The following is a 21,066-nucleotide window of genomic DNA, read 5'->3' as shown; positions in this document are numbered from 1 at the left end:
CAATATTTGTTTTATTTTTATTATTTTATCATATTTTGAAGTTTTGAGTAAAATTTTAGGGTATTTTGCATGATATGTTAAAGTAGAAATGAATGTGATATAAAAATTTACTTTTCGTTATATAAATGTATGTTTTGATATAACTAACACACAAACTATTAACATAGAATAATTTGACGGAAAATGTAATAAGCTTATAAAAAGCTCATAGCAGTGTTTGTGTATTTAAACAGTTCATTAAGGTACCTGAAATAAGTATAAAATTTCATACGATGCCTTGTAAAGACTATCTTTTTATATGCCACAAGCTACAAATTGTGACTTCATACGCCAAAACTGTTGTCTTCATTATCTCGAATTTTCATTTACAGACTGATGTTTATGTTAATATTTATTCATACATATGGTCACGTCTATATCCCTTGCGAGGTAGACAGAGCCAACAGTCTTGAAAAGACCGATTGGCCACGTTCAGCTATTTGGCTGAATGATAGAATTGATAGGTTAATATTTATTTTTAGAATTTTAGCTCGCACCCCTCAAAAAGCGGTCATGCTATTATAGTGGCTTATGCTTAGTTATTACATTTTATATATAGTATAAGCGTATACTGCTGAACGAGGCGACTTACGTTTAGTTAAAGAACGAGACCCAGAAAAACATTGTCCTAGAAGACGATTCCATGCAAGGGATAGAATTTTGATATAATACATACCTATTTACCCCGTTTAACGGAACCTTAAACTTTAAGAACATGTAGCCCCGTATTGGGACAAACAAAGTGCCGTGTCTATTTTCGTGTTTAACTATATTCTATAAAGGTTTCAGGGTTAAATAGAACGCAACATTACAATCACGCATATTTTATTTCAATAACTCCATTGTAGCAGCTAGGCTCCCCGCTACTCTCAATTAATAAACATTAATTGACAATAATATAAATTATCCTTACAACTAAGGGTACAAAAATAAAATGTAAAAAATTACTAACTAAGTATCTACATTAATATGGGCAAATGTCATACTTTTTTTTTTACTAAAACAGACTCGATTATAGCATCTTATACTATATAAACATTAACAAAGGTTTTACACAACGCTGTTGTTTTATTCAAGTTAGCCAAACATTTCAAATTAAAATAATACAAATATTTTTTCCAATGAAATCTATTTGGATTAAAATTTAACTGAATTATAAATACAAAATTTTTGTTATTATTTTAAGTTTACATACATTATGTTGAATTATTTCCTATTTTTTTTTCAAAAACAGATAAATGTTACTATTTTTTAATTGTTTTTATTTTCTATCTAGATCAAACCCTAACACACATTATTACAAAGTCCTCTTTTCTAATTATTATTTATTATAGTTATTCCACGAAATCAATATAAAAGATTCACACTGTGCCTTTACAGAAACTACAAATAAAGCCTTAGTCATTTTAAAAATATTTAAAGTAAATCAGGAATATCTAAGGCTTTTTGATTTTGTCCACGAGTGTATCAGTAATCTATATTTTGTTCTTCAGAATACTTTATAAGAGGTTAATTATATACTTTGATGAGAAAAACTAATTACTCAAAATTGTACATCTAAGCTATTTAAATCTGCTATCAGTCTGATTTCAACAACGGTAAATTACTAAATTATGTTTATTTATTATTTATATGCTTATATATTTATGTTCTTGATAATAAATACTAAAGTATGCGAATAAAGGACAATAACACTACTAATTTACACGTGAAAAATTCTCATTGCATCATTTGTATTCTATTGAAGCGGACTTCAGACATTAAAGTCCACCTCATAGAAAACATTCATAAATGCGCGATTATCAGAAAGACAGAAATAAAAAAAAAGGCAATTTTGTTATACTTGACATGGTGTGATGTTATTGCAGTGATCAACATAAATACACATTTAAGTCGAAACACAGCGAAACTGTGCGGAATAAAGAAAGTGGGTAGTTTGGGAAACAATTTCTGGCACGCGCCCAAACGAAAAGCGGTCACTGAATTCAACTGATTCTAATTTACAAAGTTATAAGGGCGATAGTTTCTCTGTGACTTTTTACATTATTATTATTAGAATGTAGGATTTCAAAAGAAATTTTGTAAATAACATAATGTCATTTACAAAAAGTTGTTTATAAATAACGTATAAACTTAACTTTTTTAACAGAATAGTTGCAAACCTATTAAGTATGGACAAATCATTTCTTATCGGTTTACAAACGGCAAATGCAAGGGCAATTTGTGCTTACATTCATAAAAATTAAAACTAAAAAATAATTCAATTCTATTTAGCATCTAACTCTATGCATACATGTAGGCACGTTTCGGGATTTACTAAACCATCACATAAAACTAAATTTATCATAACAATGTACTTATTAATGTACCTACTAATGTTATTTATTTTTCATCTTTGGCGCTAACTTCCCTAGTAAAGTAAGATGTAACAATTTTTGGTTGATCTTTTTTGGTGTTAGTTATCCTTAAATAAACCACCACTTATCATTTTAGGAAAAAAATACGTTTTAGTTTATTAACTTAGTTAACTTTAATTTTACATTTAAATGGCAGCTCTATAATCAATTTACAAAAACATGTTAACTATTAAATCTCAATTGCCATTTTAACACCACACATCACAATTACGCATTTCCCCTTATTTTCATCATCAGCATTTATATACGAAAATCTATTTATAAATTTCTGCACCATTATTATTTCTATAATACTGATACCACATTGCACTCATAATTTGTTACAAGTACTTAATATAGAAAATGTATAATTAATTCTTAAAATAATTTTGTTCCGATTAATCGCACATATTACTTTGTAACGTGATAAATTTATTACACTACCATTTTACTAATTAATCAGGTTGAAATTTAAGCACTGCATGATACTTTGATTTAATATTATTGGTGGTACCAGCATCAAGATTTAAAAATTAAAAATTATCTTATTTATTTACAATAATGTTTTCATTAGACAACGCACCTTAAGTACCAATTTTTGACACTTTATAAATATTTTTAAATATTAACGAAACTGTTAGTCTTTGGCTGAGTTTCATTAAAGTCGGGTTATACACTAAATGGTCTTTGTCACTATACTGTCACTGGGGCTCGAGTTGTCATCCAGTCTGTTTTTGAGGTCCTGTAACAAACAAAATTTTAGAGATTACAATTATTGTATACATTATCATCTTCTCAGCATCAGTCCCGGTTAAACATCATTGTCTCGGCGTCAGTCTAGGTTCTAGCTTTTCTCATCCAAGGAGCTTGAGTTTGCCTATAGCCAAAATCCTGCTAAAAAGCATCGCAAACGCGACGCCGAGTCTATCGCTGTCCTGATTCACGTCATAATAAAAAGCTTAACAGCGATAAAAATGGCGTCGCATGCTATACTACGGGGACTGGCATGGATAAGTCTGGTTTCAGTACGAAGCGACACCCGTATGACTCAACACTAACCATTGTTTTTAACTTTGTTAAGTTAAAAAGCTAAATCTAGAAAATTACTCGACCAATAAACCTTACAAGTGAGGAACATTACAAAAAAGAAATAAAAGCACACAAAAAATATCAGTCATTCCGTTTCAGGCACGTTTGTTGAACACTCTTAAGTTGCAAAGCAGGAATGTGTAACATAATTTTCTTTGTCGAAAGGGAATCAATTTACAATGAGTGAAACTGGAGGGAAAAATTGTCGAAGTTGCTCACACATGAAAAGGTACTTTATTGGGTCTACGTTCAATTTTACATAAGTAATATTTTTTCTTCCCTGCGTAAATGTCGTTCCAAAGGATTTTCCCTTGTTTTATTCAGTTCGGGTTAACTTTTTTCTTTTTGATCTACCTGCTCCATTTATTTTGTGTTACTTGCATCGGAATGTAAACCAATTTAATCCTTTTTGTTAACTGTTTTCGCTGCTTGCTTTGCAAAGTGGACTTTCGCATTTTGATTTTATTTATACACGTTTTTGTCTTTACGGGGAAAATAAAAACACGAATGGGTTAAAGTTGAGATAGTGAGAGGTTACAAGTAAGTTATCATCTAAAAGAAGAATCTCAAGTTAATAAGCTTTTTCCTTGATTACTTATACTTACTCTGGAAGTAGCCAGCCTTTGAACCACTATCTCCAATCTTTCTCCGGCGGATGCTATCAATGGGACAGTGAGACAGCAGTCATAGTCCACAGTTCGTGTACCATTCACCTGCAAAAAAAAACAAACAATGCTATATTTTACAAAAAGATATGTATATTGAAGCTTGGTTTGGGTTCGAATTGCATCAATTATTCACACTAGCCTAATTGTTAACCGATTCAAATAAATTTTTGGTAATAAATTCTCTTAACATTTAAATTTTTAATCATAGCTCGTACAATACTTGTAAGAATACAAAATGCATTAGGTAGATAAAATAGAAGTAGTACACCGTAATATGGGTAGATAAAAATTAACGTTATTTTGTCTGTCTTACGAGATAATTATTTACAAAACGAAAGAGTTTATTCAAATTCAACCCTCTAGAGTGCTCTGACCACACATAAAGATAATAGAAATAAAGTATTGTATGACGTCTATTTAAATTTTGCCTTTGTGTGAAAGAAACTATCATAAAATGGAAACTCATCCATTCAAAATTCATATCGGTAAAATGGATTAATCTTTTATAGTGATTGGGGACAAAATGTAATTAACGTTAGCTAAATACTGTACGCGTGTCGCTAAGAGTATAGTCGTTTATATCACCTTTATTTTTTATAACTACCTAAATAAAAGACTAGACCTTTGTCTCGATTTGACATGTTAGTTATTTAACGTATTAATCTTTTACAATCATCTTGCTTGTATTATAAATATTTGTTTATTAACTTTTCAATAAAATACCTGCAGTATCCTATCGTAAGGCCTAAGTAAACCCACTATATCGGCCGGACCTCCTTTTCTGATTCTGTTGATGTAAACTCCTCTTTCGTATAGTCCATCAGATACTGAGAACCCATAGTCATCATAAATGGCATCTTTGTACAGAATCACGTGATGGATTGAACCGCGTGCTGGAGAGACTGCGTCGCTATTGTAGAGGCCTGCAAAGGGAATGATAAGTTTTGGTAAAACAAACACAAAAAAATGATGTTACTTATAGTAAAAATGAAAACGATATTTAAGAAAAGACATCATTTAAAAAGATCTTGAAAAAAACATGAAATAAAAAAATAATACCTGGAACATCATTCTCGTAAATAGGACTCGTCGAAAACTGAAAACTCGTCCCCGCCATATTAGATTTAAGTGGCGACTTCTGTGGTGTTGTCACAGTGTAAATACCATTATTTAAGTAATCGTTATCCCAATTAGGCCTTCTTATTTTAGGGGAAACCATCCCATACGGCCCCATCTGAACATAATCGCATTTACATGACGATCGTTCCATATTATGTAGTTGACAATCCTTCATGTTAGTCGTCAAAATTTCAATTTGTTGAACATCATCTTCTCTCGTTATATTTTGTTTGTTTTTCAAAGTATTCTCCGGAATGATGCAGGTGTTTTCGTAGTGGAAAGTCTTTAGCGAATTATTTAAGGAATAATTTGGCAAAGGGAGGTCGTTAACGCTGTACGGAGCAGCTGAATTAAAGTTTGAAGCCATTAATTTATCTTCATCTGTTGGGGAGTATGGTTGTTTGTCTGTCATTCGAGTTTTATCTGGTACAGCGTATTCGATCACTTCTGAATTACCTATAATATAAACTTGATTCATTAATAAAGTATTATCATTTGCGGTATTATTTGTGACATTGGATTTAGATGTCTTACCACAGTTTGCGCTAGTTCGAACAGGAGTATTTTGATCCCAGGACTCAACAGCACTGTCGTTAGAAAGACCTGGACTTGATGTGGAATGACTGGAATCTCTAGCGCTACATTCAGCACTTTCAATAGAACCTTGAAAGTAATAATAAATAATATCAATCAAAGTATCACCTTATCTGTATCCGAACTTAAAACTACTGTACTGATGAATAGATCCTCGTATGATATTTGCTACTTTTTGTGAAATTTTCCAACAGGAGCGAAGCCTCATGCAAAAGCTAGTAACTTATATAAAAAAGGAGTAGTAGTTTGATTGATGAGAAAGTTAGTGTTTTGCTACAACCAAGATTGTTGTTTTGCCTATACTAAAGAAAATTGATATAAATAAATTATATAGTGAATAAGTTATTATACTCGTGAACCTATCAGTTTTTTATTTATGCATACCGTACTAACTAAACCTATCAGTATTTTTTTAAAATATTACGTACTTAACTAGTACGGTATACTTAACATTGCGTATCTTGTTTTTATAAATCAAATATCTACCTGTAACTTTCCTGCAAAGTTGAAGTTGTACCCGCTGCCCGCTCTGCTGTAATAGTTTGATTGCCTCTGACAAGGGTTTGCTCAACACGCTTTCTCCGTTAATACTTAGTAATTCGTCACCGATCGCTAGTTTACCACACTTTTCCGCTACGCCGCCTGAAAATTAATATGTGTATATGTATAACGACAATATGTGAATTTTATTTAAAAATTAATAAATTTCGGTACCGCTAAAAATCACAAAGGGACCTCTTAATTATAATCTAATAATTTTATTAACCCGGGATGGTGAAGAAAAAAAGAGTCCCTCATGGTTTTTTTATATAGTTGATCAAAGTGCTTTGCAAATAATTTTAGCACTATTATCTTTATTCCTTAGATTACGAATTAGTAAATTTTTCATTAAATAGAAATATATATGGAATTTGAATTACATCCAAAAAATCTGCCTAAAATTAAGACATACCGTTTCGTTTGAATAAGTTTGCACTGAAAACGGTATATTCGTCAAGCAACTTTGTAGAGATAGATAAATACACAAACGCAGTACAAGGATACAGATGGTTAAAATAAAATAATCTCTTTTTATGGCTACTTTAGAGATTGTAACTATGCACGACTGTATTATTAAAGCTTATGCTTGTACACGTTGTGAATAAAATATATGAGAACATATGTGAAAAATACACAAAATATACGATACCTTCAACAAGCCCGCTGACTAATACAGGTTGGGTCACATCCTCGCTTCCAGCGATTGTCAGACCCAAGGGACCATTCTCTTGCTTTATTAACTCCACTGTAAAAACAGCCGTATTGCCATTCTCATTGCTACCGTGACTCCTTTCACTTTCCTTAGCACTATTATTCGGACTATCTGTGTGGTGTCCAGAATCTTCACCGCTGTGTACAACTGCCTTTATTTCTATATTACTAAAGCTTTGTAATGCTAATTTCGGATTATGCTTGTGAGTATTTGACCAATCTTCCGTTATGTCACGCTTACGAATTTTCAAAGTGATAATTTCGTCTGGTGAGTTTTGAAGAATATTGAAAGCAGTGTCCTGTAAATTTTTTAAAAAGAGTTGAAATTTATTACAAAAAATCCTCTTTGACGTTATCTTTACAGGCACAGACGAAGTTTCGACAATTAATTTCGCTACCTTAAAATTTAATCCTAATAGACTTATGGCCAGTGGGCGTTTCGATTAGGCAATTGCTTGTGAATTCAGATTTCTCCAGCCGAAATTACAAATAAGTGTCCTGTCCAAACTTCTATTAATTATCAAGATCTGGTAAGAATTTTGGGTTTGAAAACAAACATCAGAGGCAACTAATACCAAAATAGTAAATCAAGAGTTATGAGCGAATTGAAAAAGTTAAAGAAGTTTAAAAACTCACTAAAGACAAATTATGTAAAGGTTGTCCGTTTATGGCCAAAAGCTGATCTCCAGGCGCCAAAGCCCCACTACGATGAGCCACTGATCCTGGCTTTATGTCTGATATAACCATCGGTTCTTCATTACTCAGAAGTTTCTGTTTGCACCCTGAAAAAGTAGTAAGGTAAACTTTGTATTTAGTCAAGTATGATGTGGCTAAGTGCGATAATTGACACAAATTTAAATCTAGTGATTTTATTAACAATGACGGTATTCAAAAATGTTTTCATTTTGGGAGTATGAAATTCAACGTATTCTTGTTTTGGCGCGGAAACAATACCAGAATAGTTTTAACCAGGTCAACAACACTTTGCGAATATTTTCGTTACTATGGTGAATTTTGACTTATTGTTCAAAATAAAAACTGCACGGAGATGATTTTCTCTTTCTCTTTGCCATTTTGTGTGTTCCTGGTTGCACTCTTCACCGCGACGCTTCAAGTCTATTGTTCCGCCTTCTGAAAATCTTTTCTCCAAGAAAAGATACTATTTTTTATTATGTCTCATTTTTAGTTACATACTATGTTTTACAATACATAAGTAACACATAAAGATACCCGACTAAATCAGCCACGATACCTGTAATTGTAACACCAAGCCCCGCTGTAGTCTTAGCTAATTTGACATTAAATACTCCACTAGATGCTTCTATCGTATTGGGCATACTAAATTCAACATTCAGCGTTAGATATTTTGGACTGTGCGAATCGTTTCTCCTTTGCAAAATTTCATTAGCAACATCTACAGTAAGATTCTCGTGGCCATTGATTGACATAACCCGATCCCTTGTTTGGAGGCAGCCGGATCTGAAATAAACATTAGAAATTAAATTAAGGATTGATGAAGCGATTTGTGTGGTTGCTGAGTTAGTTACAAGCTGTAGAACATTTATTGGAAAACTCATTGTAATTGAAGCTTAATTTCTCATGAAATTGAATTTAATTTAAACATTGTCAGTTCAATCGCTCGTTTGGTTTGTGAATGATCTTTAGTACTTTGTTTGACGTTAAGCCAGCGAACGAAATAAATAAATGAAAAACATTTAATGCTATGAAGTATTATGTTAAGGTGGTGTACTCATATTAAAACAGGCGAGTGTAAGTGTTTATCCTTTGATAAAATTTTGGGTGATCTGATAAAAGGTCAGATTAAAAGTGCCCTAAACTTGTGTAAAAAATGACAAATGAAAGTTGAGGCAAAGAGGTAAGAGTAACCTAAACTGTCGAGCTTGCATGAAAAATTTGATGGAAGTGGATGTCCTAAAAGAAGAAGGCTTAGTATCGTTAGTGAAAAGATGATGTCTTTGGCTACACCTCCGGAAAAGAAGTAAGATGTTTGAAATCTTACCTGTACGCAGGCGACTGAGCCGCCACATGTGAAACTACCAGCATAGCGTTCTCCTCGTGGACCGCCAGCCCACTGCTCTGCCCAGGAGGCACTTCCAGCTGTATATTCAGAGACTCCGTCCGACACACGCCCATGCTCATGTAGTTCTGTTGACTATCTGTCAAAGTTAATTAACAAATTGTATATTTACCCATGGTCACAAACTAAAGGATAGGATGTGGGTGCTATCCTAAGTCAACAGTATCCCGGAATTCGCCTCTTTGGTCCATTAAATATTGTCTGGAGCTTATTATTTTTATTATAGTTCTTTTATTTTGCGGCGTGGCAGCATACATAAATAAAACATTTGTGTATTTTTCTCTTTCACAAATATGACTGTATTAGATTTTTATCCTGTTAACTGTTCTTGGAAGAAAGCATCTATTTTTTGTTTATAATAGAAGGAGTTACTCAAGAGACTATTATCGACAAAGATAAAGTTCATCTATTATTTTAAATCTTAACTTTCTACTAAGAAACGAACAAAATCTCACAACGTAAATCAAAAATAAAATAAGTTATGAAGGAAAACGAATTTATAGAGATGTAATTGAAAATCGATGGTTCTGATAATAAAATTGAAGAAAGCCTGAATCATTCTTAGATTCGGAATCACACAAAAAGGGATAAATCTCTCTGAATCCGTTCTTCTGAAAAACGTACCCATGTAATCCAAGCTTTAGTTGGCCAATACACTTACGGCCATTGAAAGTAATACCTAACATTAAGATCAAATTATCTTGATATTGATTCGATGTAGTTCCAGTAAAAGACTTTGCGACTAAAAATAAGACGAAAAAAATTAAAAAGGACTGTACAAAGTATCGTTCAAAGTTAGGAGACTTAAACAAGTTTCTTTGAAATTTTAATACTTAAAGGTACCTAAGTTACATTTTACTAAATTAAAATTATTGAAACTTTAGTTATTACTGTAATCAATAAGAAAAGATTGATATGAATAGTTATTCAATTTTTTTTGTTTCAGGGACGTCTTTGCTAAAGAGCAAATCAAGAAGTCCTTAGTCTGACGGACTTGTATGAAGAGCATTAAGAGTATGGATGAAGCGAAAAATGTATGCAGTTATCGTAGCAAAAGGAAAGGTCTAGTGTCTGCCTTTATCGCGGAGAAAGAGACGTGGATTTTGAAATTTGTAATTTTGATGAACACAAGTGATCAATTATTTATGTTTTTCCGAAATCACAGAAAAAAAAACCGAAAATAATATTTATAGGTATCACATTATTTGACCGGCAATGTACAATCAAGGTCCAATCCTACAATCCGGCAATGGTAGCAGTAATGTAATTCTAAGGATTTGTTCACCGATCCTTACCATAATCGTCCTGTAAGCCTAGCTTCGGCATCGAGCTTTGCCTGTAGTTCCTCTGCCTGTGTTTCTTAGCATTCAACGTAGATGTACCCGATATTGAGTTTTCTGAAATAAATAATTGCTAATGTTTCAAATTAATCTAAATTAATATTTTGAAGAAAAATATTAATTTAGTATAACACAAGTAGCTAAAATGCATTTTCCGAAATACACTTCCTTATACAACAAAATAAAATATTAACAAAACAGCAAGCCAGCGAGCATCTGAATTATTTCGTTGTTTACCGTCTGGGAACTTTAAAACGTACTAAAATTGTGGATAATAATATTTTTATTTTTATACCGAAGCAAATAAATGGTGCACTACTGAAAGATTGCAATCTTGTTCTGTTACATAAAATGGTCTCTAGCGATTCGATACTGTTTGTAATCAAGCAAGGAAATATCTTATCCGTATTCTTGATTTAACTTTTGAGTTTGAGCTCAATTATCGTTAATGAGTATTTACGCAAGGTGTATGATGTTCTAAAATACTTTAAAATACAGATTTTATAGGTAATAAATAATACTAATCGTAAATAGGATAATTTATGTCATCTTCGCTTATGCACAATATATTTAATATAGGGAGTAATTTTGAAGCAAATCTTCGAAACAAAATCTAATTTAGTAATGAATGCATCATTTATTGCCAAATCCAAAGTTTCAAAGTCTTTAAAAAACTAAAAGAGACACCAAAAAAAATACGAATTACTTTGTAGTTTACTACTAAACCAACAGCTGTTTGATTTGCCACAATTCAGGTTAAACAATGAAAGATGCGAACTTGAAACAAAACTTGGGATTAGTTCAAAGTTTATAGGCACATAATAATCCGCTCTCACCAAGGGATTGTTCCAAATTCAAAATGTAGATAACCGAAAAGCGGAGAGCGGTTTAAATTTGAATTAAACTACCTGGGCGGTATTTGTAGAAGCACATTACAAACTTAAGTCTTTTGAGTTATACTCAAGAAGTTCGATGTTCATGTGTTCATGACATGGTCTAAGTGATAAGTCGACAACGCTTCAACTGGTTTTGGTATACTTATCAATATAAAGTTGTGCTAAATCAATATTTTTCAGTCGCTAACTTTAATGCAGTAATCTAGATAATGACAATGAAGTCCACCCGCATAAACAAAAAGTTCGTTTATTTTTTGTTACCGTCAAAATTTCTCTCGGATTTTTCTTAGGCTTTCCAAGCAATTTACATGCTAAATATATATGGGTCCAGTAGTTCTGGCTCTAATCAATCAATCACTCTGCAAAGCAAGAATTTTGTTTTCAAGCTCGAGAGGTAAAGAACGAACTCGGACTCTTTTCCAGACTGATGAATAAGCAACCAAGACAAGCGCCAGGATAATGTTGATACATTAAACAAATTTCTCAAACGCTGTCTTGTCATAACTTGGTACTGCTCATAGGCGTCGCTAGTTTGGCTTCAAGTTGGGTTATTCAGACAACTTCGCCTTGGGCGAACGAAGAATTACTGGTTAATTATAATATTCTTGGAACAGTATCTATTTCATATTAAAATTACGACAAGGGTATGAACGTGTAAACCAGGAATACGATACTGCAATATTGTTATAATTTGATTTTCGACATTGATTTTGTAAAGATAAATAACATGATATTTACAGCATATGGTATAAATACATATAATAACAATATTGATTATTTGAATTCATCACAGGCTTTTGTTTATCAATTTAAAATGTATCTTGAAACTCCAGTTAAAAGTCCTGCACTAGGTCAAGAAATTTAACAATTGACATTAAGTATGGTTCCATAAACTTAATACTCTAGTATTTAAATAAATTATCACAATTTGTTAAATGAAATAATAAACAATAAATAAATGCTTACCTCTTGTATACCTCCCCATTTGACCTATAACGTGTCTCGGCGCCACGTGCAATCTAGTGAAGCCGCCTTCACTATTTTCCAAATAACACATCACTTCCTCGGCAGTATAGTTGTTCCCTTCGATCACGTGGTCATCGAAGGCTAAAAGCTGATCCCCTGGGTGTAACGCTCCACATCTTAAATTATTATAAAAAAGAGAATGAATTAATTTAGTGTCTAAAATTTTTACAACTTTTTTATTCAAAAAGGTGTGGTGGCAAATATAGATTGCGATTTTTATTTCATTATTTCAAGCCTTCAGGATACAACTGAAGTAGGTCGAAAATAAAAGTTTTGACATTTTGATGTGTAAAAGAAGAATTAGTAAACCTTTCCTTTGATGAGTTTTATAATCTGCACAAAAAGATTTCAGGATATAAGACTAACATCATGCATAATCTTTAACTCGCCCCAAAGTAGAACTCATCAAAGCTAATAAAACCGTTTCTGCTTTCCTTTAATTCCAGTACGACAGCAAACATCACTCAGGCTATATACGACGAAATCAGCTCATTACCATGCCCTACAGGATAGTAAACATTAATTACTTTGTAAACGATCACACAGATAACTTATTCTGTAGCGAAAACTCAACTGTATTTCTGAACGAATAGAGACTACTGTTGCTTGTACATGCATAACAATTACATCCCCTTTGTGCTAAAAAGAATCGTATTGGACACCCTAGGGCGTGAAAACTCCTTAATTAACAAAGGTTTTTCATTCAAACGGCCGATAACTTTTAACGAATCGACAAAATGTTCAATAGCAATTTGTTATGTTTGACAAAATGACTTATTTCTAAAAAATTTAGCTGCATTAAATTAAATAAAATGATTACAAACATTTTGGATTGATGAAGAGAAATATTTAAGTACGTATTATTCAACTTATATTTATACAATTGAACTAACTTTAAAGTTACTTACATATCAAGAGTTTAAAAGTTAAAATTACATAATGCTAACTGAATTTATAGAACCGGATAAATATTTTATCACGGATCTTAGAAAATACTGACTCTCTTCCTATTTTTTATTTTTAAATACTATCGATAATCGATTTTCATAATAATTTGTTTAATGCGGTTTCTTTACTTGATTATAGTATCCATGTTTTTCATACTAAATATAAATCTTTCTGATATAAATAATATTTACAGAATAGTTTACTTACCTGTCACTTATACTAGCCGGTAAAATACTGTCAATATAAATAGCATTGCAACTTCCCACTCTTTGGTACGTCTCTGAACCTGAACTGTATACTTCATCAGAGTACCTCTGATTGGTCAAAAATAATCCTAAATCCTCGTTACAAGGTCTTTCTATTTCTATGAGTAGGGGTCCTGTGGCTAATTTCACTGATTCCATTATGGATACGTCGTATTCTATGGTAAGACTGGTGACTTGTGGACAGTTTTGGAGAATCTGATGGACATCTGATAACGTTTTGTTCGTGAGAGGTATCTGAAATAAAATATATCAAATAGTTACAATAAAAAAATGAATTCTAAGCGGTCTACTTTTCATATTTATTTCTTAAACGAAAAGTATGAAATTTTTCATCACATACATGTGATGGAAAATTTGCAAGTATTTAACAGCTTTTATTTTAACATTAACCAACAAAAGTTTTTAAAAGCTATACCTACTTTGATATATAATTAAACTACTTATTCAAAAATCAGGCTACTCACATGGTCAACTTTTAGTAGCCTATCACCCGGTTTTATCCGCGACGTATTATATGCTGCACCCCCTGGTCTCACATGAGTTACGACCAAAGGCTGGGCGTCTAAGGACCTACTGTTGAGCACCAAATCCGCTGTAGGAGCAGAATTTTCTGGAAGGCCTCCTCTGATAGTAATCCCGAGGGAGCCGTTGACCTTCTCAACAGGCACCTCTGCTAGCTTTGTCGTGATGTACAGTGAGTTTTGAGAGGCTAAAACAAAAGTAATTAAATCCTTAAATAGTTATTAATTATTTACTATTAAATAATATAAAACAATATAAAATTATACATACGTCTAATACATTAGACAATTCATCATTTTGCGGTAATAACGTTTATCCTTATTGAAACAAATATAATATCTTATTCCGACCGCCAGGAGGAAGAAGATCGTTTATTATTTAAATGATATTTTTTGGTATATATAAGTAAGAGTCAAATTCTGTTGCTGAAGTTATAATCTGCAACACGCTTTCATAATTTTTTTCTTACACTATGGTTTTCTTAGCTTGTACAATATCGGCAAAGGTAAAGGCTTCAGGTGACACTATTTCCAGCACATTTTCAAAGGACATCTCTACAGCAGGTGGCCGACAAGTTTTGTATTATCACCCAAACATGATTTATCTATCGGCACCCAATTCATAAAATCCTGACAGCCTTTCGGTTACGAGTGCGGGGACCCTATATTTTTGGATGACGTAGTAAATAATTTGATGTCAGTTACTCTGGCGAGATTATTTTCGGCCAGTCGTTACTTAATAATAAAAGTATTCGAGAACTTATAACAAGGAGTTATTGTTAACCGATGTTTTTATGGTTTCGTTATTGTTTCACGTTTTGTTTTACTTCGACTATGTACCTACATAAATTTTCGTATTATTTTCATAAGTATATCCCTTGTGGGGTAGACAGAGCCAACAGTCTCGAAAAGACTGATAGGCCACGTTCAGCTATCTGGCTTGATGATAGAATTTAATGAAATTTTAAGCTACACAATTTTAAGGTTATTATTATATTACTTTTTAAAATGCAAAAATATTACAAACAATAAATGACAAAGTAAAACTAAACGTAATGTTACATTTGCAAAAAAATTAATAAGCTTAAATTAATTGTCATTTGCATTTGCATTGCATTAACAAATCAGATGACTTTATACAACTTACCATAATTAGGCATATAGTACTCCACTTCCAACGACGCCCTCTCTTCGACATTATCCAGAAGTCTAAGGACCTCATCGTTGGTGAGTCTTGCTGTTGATATCCCGTTGACACTGCAGATCCTGTCTCCAGGCGCTAGGCGATCAGACTCCTGGGCCACGGAGTCTTTGGTGAAGCCCACGATCGAAGGAACGATGCCTGGTTCCGAACGACCTGAGAACAAATATTAGAAATTAAGAAATACCCAATTAACCTTGCTTTTTTCTGTATCTTGGAGTTCCAAATTCGTCAATGTCCATATTGACTATTACTATAGGGCAAATAACTTAAAAGAGAATGGTGGTAAAAATTTTAATATATACTAGCCTTTAATTTTCTTAAAATAGCATTTAATGTTATTAAAATTATTAATTTGTAAATATGAGAAAAATTAGTGATAATGCCACAGTAGAACAATCTTAAAACTTTATGAATAATATAAGACATAAACATAATTTTACATCTTATTGCGTCATAGCCAATATAAAAATTAACAAAAGACAATCATGCTTATACTGTATTTAAAAATGATTTTTTGTTTTTACAAGCGGCCAGTTACTTGTAAAAACATTTATAAACGCCGAAAGTAAGTCCAGTGTATGAAAGTTTTACTACGAGGTAGTTTGAATAATGTAAATTTATATTATTTTACGTAATTAGCTAAAACCTTTAACCAACGGTAAATAATTGTTAGTATGCAAACATTGTGTAACTGTACGGGAATGTTAAAACTCCTTGGTCTATTTTTAACAAACGCCAAAACTTCCGTTTGTTCTTACGGCTTCATCATCTGACAAAATAATAACAAGCTTCCTTACTTGCTTTGTTGTTTTCATCTATTGTTTTACGAGGGATTCGTGTTTTACGACTAAGAAAATATTATGTAAGAACATTAATTAAGAATGTACGTAAAACTGCGATAAAAACCTCACATGGAATTTGTATGGAATCATAAAATTTGTGTGGTAGGTAAGGTTAAGGCGTACATAATTTGTTGCTATATGCGCAACTTTTTTGTTTTATTTGAACACAAACATTTTTGGACTTCGTAATTATATTTAAGCTATGTAGTTACAGAAACCGCTTACATACTTTAAATACTATAAAAAGTAAATTTCATTACTTTTAAAAGAAAAAAATTTTACCTACTTTTTTGATTTTGTCACCTGTTTAGGATATAACTAACTAAAATTGTTCGTTGTTTCATAATGTACGTATTACTATGTTTGTCTGTTCAAATCTCTGTCTAAAAATTTTACATAAATTATAAAACTGAAAACAGGTATTTTGAGCAAACGCAGTGTAATGGTTTAAAGAAAGGCATATTTAGAATAACTGAACAGTGACTCTGTAACGAAAGTATGTAAGTATCAATCATTACATCATTCTTTGTTCATATCGTTAGAACCTATTCTTACACAATTGTATTTATTGCCAAAGAAGTTTTCAAGCTTTCTGGATCGCTAGCTAAGCCCTGTATTTTGTTCCGAAAACAAAAGATACACGAGTGTTTTTTCAAACTCTCACAACAAATAACAATACGAAAAGCAAATACAAATAAAACATTTAGGGCTGAACCCCTAAATGTTTTGTATAGAAACAGGTCATGTTTATTATGTTCCATACGAAGTCCTAGTAACTAATTAGAATTTTATTTAAATTGAAAATGTTATTACTACTTTAGTTTGTCTGGTGTGAAGTAATCAAACATGTTGTGTTTTTAGTTTACTTTTAGAAGTTGTTTCAGTTGTATAATAATTATGTCGTAATAAAATATTTAGATTTTTGCTCTTCTCCTTCGATATTCTTTTTTTACAGATTCGGTTTATGTTTGCTTATGAACCGATGAAGAGATTAGTAATGTACAAATCCAACTTTTACTTGCAGCGCCGTCCACGTTAAACAAAAAAATTCGTTTTTATCGTTAAAGCCGAAGACAAACAGACTGACTTATGCATTAATAATTTTTGAATAAAGGTATAAAGTAAGATGGAATAATTTATTATTTTTAATAAAATATCTTGATCAATTGATAAATATTGGAATTAATTGAAGTTTAAATCAAGCCGCTTTTGTAGGCTATCATGAAACTTTATCATACAAATTCTCGTGCGTGTGTTAACTCAAGGAGAAACTAAAGGGTGTTATAACCATAATTCTCCCTACAACAAAGTCAAAGGCGTTAAAGTGCAGTCCACTAACAACGTCATAAAGATCCGGTTATAATCTGATGTTTCTATGATGGCGATACGTAGGTTTAAGTATTTGTTAGTATTTATTTAGTTTATTAACAAAAATATATTTAAATATACCTATTAAGTAGGAAACTGACTGCATGATTAACTGACATATCAACGCAAAAACACTGGATCTAAAGATTTGAAATAAGCAAATTTCAAATGTTTAGATCCAGAGTTTTTATAAGGAACCCGTATAGGAATACGGGTTCCTTATATGGTTGGGGCTAGGATTGCACTTATTCTAATTAACTATACGCAGTGTTGGAAATTAGAGCGCTTTTTCATTTAACGCATACAAGCATTAAATATCTACAATATTATATGTTTAAACAAAATTATAACCAAATTTCGTTCGGAAATGTCATCGATAAATATTTATCTAAATTATAAAATCAACTAGCTTTCGACTTTGGACCAATGATATTTGTTGGAAAGGTTGGACAACCATTTCGCTGTTTAGATAAAAGCATTTTTTGTAAACATCATAATCTTCTCATCAAATATAAATTCTTTCTTCATTTTAGTACACAAGTTCAATGCATCCGCTTTTGTGAATCGCTGCCATCTGAGCGTTATCCGAACCCTTCATAAAAGTATCGAAATGGATCGTAAATATGGAATGGCACTTCACTAGCTCGGTCATTTACCGTATATTAGTGTTGGGTGTAAAACTGTAATTTGCTTTTCAGCGATCACGTCAAACGGCACTAAAGGGAGCGCATAAAACATAGTTCAAGTGAATCTATAAAACTTGTGAAAGCATTTTTGTTTATTCGAATAAAAAGAATGACGCTTTTGTGTTACAAATACAGTTGACGTTCGCAGCTTTGCTTGTATCAAATACGAGTACATACATACACACATACTATTGGCTCTGTCTACATTGCAAGAGATATAGACGTGACGTATGTATGACAAACTCGACGGTATACTTTAATAAAACCTTTTTATTAACTTAATAATAACAACGAAAAAGTTGAATAACAAGGAAAATTTACAGAGATTCCTGGGGGAAATCCCTTGTCTTTTTCTTAAAGGGATATAGTATATAAGGTGTTACTGGGTTATGTGTAGGATTAGAGAACATTGACAAACCAAACCGTGTTATTCTTTTTTTTTTTTGATAAAAGAAGACTGCAAAATTTTATATTCCATTTTTAAGAATTTGTATCTATAATATTAATATGTACGAGTAATAAACCCATTTCCGGTACGGTAATATAGAACTAGAATTACGGAAGGTTCCAGTGTGGGTGATTAATCTAACTTATTCTCCCTGGTGCCTGAATTTCAACCTAAACTATCTCATACTTAAGCAGATTTACAACTGTTACAGTTTTAACAACCTAATTAATAACTACTATTATTTATTATACAAATCTATTTAACTGTCAATAATAGAGTTCTTTTTAACAAGATGCCCATTTAAAAAAAGAATAAGCAAAGTAGCGGCCGTTCAGTCTCCATGGAGAGACAGACATTTTGACTTGACATTTGAAGAAAAAAAGGGACAATCAAAATAAGACAAAGACGACGAAAAGTGGTTTTATTCAGACTCGACCTTCCAGACTCTCGACCCGATCAATCAGCCTGCTTAGAATCTTTATCAGAATCCAAGAAAAGTCAACACGTCAACACAACATATTATACGGTCGGTAGAGTCCTAGAGTACCCAGGGCTCCGGCGTGACATTCGAACCTTAATTCCATCATTACAATATCTGGCGAAACGTGACCTTGGAGTATTGTATGGATTTGTCTACCCCGTAAAGAATAAAAATATGATATGTGTAATAAACTAAATTTAACAGAGAACTAAAATCCCCGAACCAACTAAATCTTTAAAATAATCAAATGTCCCAGATTTTCATTATCGATAAACATACTGGATTGCACGCTCACCAACAATGCCAATACCAAAATTCATTTATAAAGACAATTAGATTGGAAATCTGCACAAAAACTGCCTAACCCTCTTCAAAGACCCTGAAGAGCCATTTAGATGAAATTTGGGTAAGCCTTGGCAACCATGGGTTTGAAATTAAAATTGCAGAAAAAAAAATCGTATTCCGGACTAGATGTTGGACGGAGAAAAACTTACATACATACATATAATCACGTCTATGTCCCTTGCGGGGTAGACAGAGCCAAAATTGCCTTGTAAAGACTGATAGCTGTTTGGCTTAATGATAGAACGGAGAAAACCTTCAGTTTGATTATTTCTTTTGATTGGATATTTATCTTTGTTCGCTCTTGTTATTCTTGAATTCTTTCAGCGTCGGAATTCTGAAGTAAAATATTTTACTTGACGACTTTTCAATTCATTAGGTTTCTTTGAAATGCTTTAGTATTACTATTGATAAAAAATACATATTTTCTTTTAAAGTATGTAAATAATGTGTAGGTACTAATCTAATTTTACCTGTAGCAATGAACAAACTAAGCACATAACTACCCAAACTGATATGTAAATACGAAAGTCTATGTACCTATAGGTATGCCTCACTATTATGCTCCGGCTGGACCGATTTTAAAGATTTTTTTTTATAAATATAGTTCACTGTACGTAGCCAAATAAATGATACATACACAGTGGCTAAACATAGACTACATTTGCTTATAAATGAACTAGGTACATTGTTATAACAGTGGCTACCAACAAAATCTAGAATTTATATTTTAAAAAAAGTTAGCTTTTGATGCTTTTCGCTCATAATATTTCGAATCAAAACATAAAATCACTCGAATCCTATAAGTCTGATCGGCCATTACTCTCGCATAATGAAATTATCTCTCCACAACGTGCACTATTAATTAGCTCGTAATTACAGACAATGGCGACACAAATCAGATATAAGCCGATTCAAACAGCTATACAAATTAACACCGTTATTAATTACAAGCCGATATGAAGCTTGGCACGTAAAGTTACATGACGTGTTCGCATTAAGTCGTCAGTAGGTTTTTTATGGTGCAAAGTTAGGAATTTATGTCCTCTTGTCCTCCTCCGAAGGTCTTCAAAAGATCTATTATCTTGAATTCTGATGAAAATTTATCTATTGAACTTTCTTCTATACATCATGGATATACAGGGTGACTTTTAATTCAACTGCACAAATTTAACTGTTAAGCGTTCTCATCTAAAGGATAGTTAAAAACATTAAAAATATCGGTTCATATTTCAGAAAGTACGAAAAAAAATAAAAGTATCAAAATCCACGATCCTAAATACGTCATATCACCCCGGCCGGCGGAAAAGCGACGCGTAAGATTCAGAGGTCAACGACACAATTCATTCAGCTGAGCGATCTCGACAACTCTGTACTTTATTTGATCTTGATACTAGAAAAATAATTTATTTTTCAGACATTTATTTACATGTTTAGTTTTAAT

General features: G+C 32.2%; 1 protein-coding gene across 2 annotated transcripts in view; it reads right to left on the bottom strand.

Moving 5' to 3' along the window:
- Positions 1–863: 863 nt before the first annotated feature.
- The window catches only part of LOC106130182 (glutamate receptor-interacting protein 1), a 43,583-nt gene continuing 23,380 nt past the window's right edge, over positions 864–21,066 (bottom strand). Inside the window, exons 2-16 of one of the 2 annotated variants that reach the window (XM_060945031.1) lie at positions 15,399–15,608; positions 14,195–14,439; positions 13,672–13,964; positions 12,457–12,632; positions 10,550–10,651; positions 9,177–9,333; positions 8,409–8,635; positions 7,793–7,938; positions 7,095–7,455; positions 6,392–6,547; positions 5,846–5,974; positions 5,252–5,779; positions 4,916–5,115; positions 4,130–4,237; positions 864–3,177 (exon numbers count right to left, since the gene is read on the bottom strand). In XM_060945031.1, the coding sequence (XP_060801014.1) occupies positions 3,112–3,177; positions 4,130–4,237; positions 4,916–5,115; positions 5,252–5,779; positions 5,846–5,974; positions 6,392–6,547; positions 7,095–7,455; positions 7,793–7,938; positions 8,409–8,635; positions 9,177–9,333; positions 10,550–10,651; positions 12,457–12,632; positions 13,672–13,964; positions 14,195–14,439; positions 15,399–15,608 (3,104 nt within the window). In that variant the 3' untranslated portion in view covers positions 864–3,111. The remainder of the gene's footprint in view (positions 3,178–4,129; positions 4,238–4,915; positions 5,116–5,251; positions 5,780–5,845; positions 5,975–6,391; positions 6,548–7,094; positions 7,456–7,792; positions 7,939–8,408; positions 8,636–9,176; positions 9,334–10,549; positions 10,652–12,456; positions 12,633–13,671; positions 13,965–14,194; positions 14,440–15,398; positions 15,609–21,066) is intronic. The other variant, XM_013328957.2, reaches the window with a different exon arrangement.

The sequence above is a fragment of the Amyelois transitella genome, chromosome 7, assembly GCF_032362555.1.
Source record: "Amyelois transitella isolate CPQ chromosome 7, ilAmyTran1.1, whole genome shotgun sequence".
Classification (NCBI taxonomy): domain Eukaryota; kingdom Metazoa; phylum Arthropoda; class Insecta; order Lepidoptera; family Pyralidae; genus Amyelois; species Amyelois transitella.
Note: the sequence above shows the minus strand (reverse complement) of the source record. Positions and strands in the feature narration are given on the sequence as shown.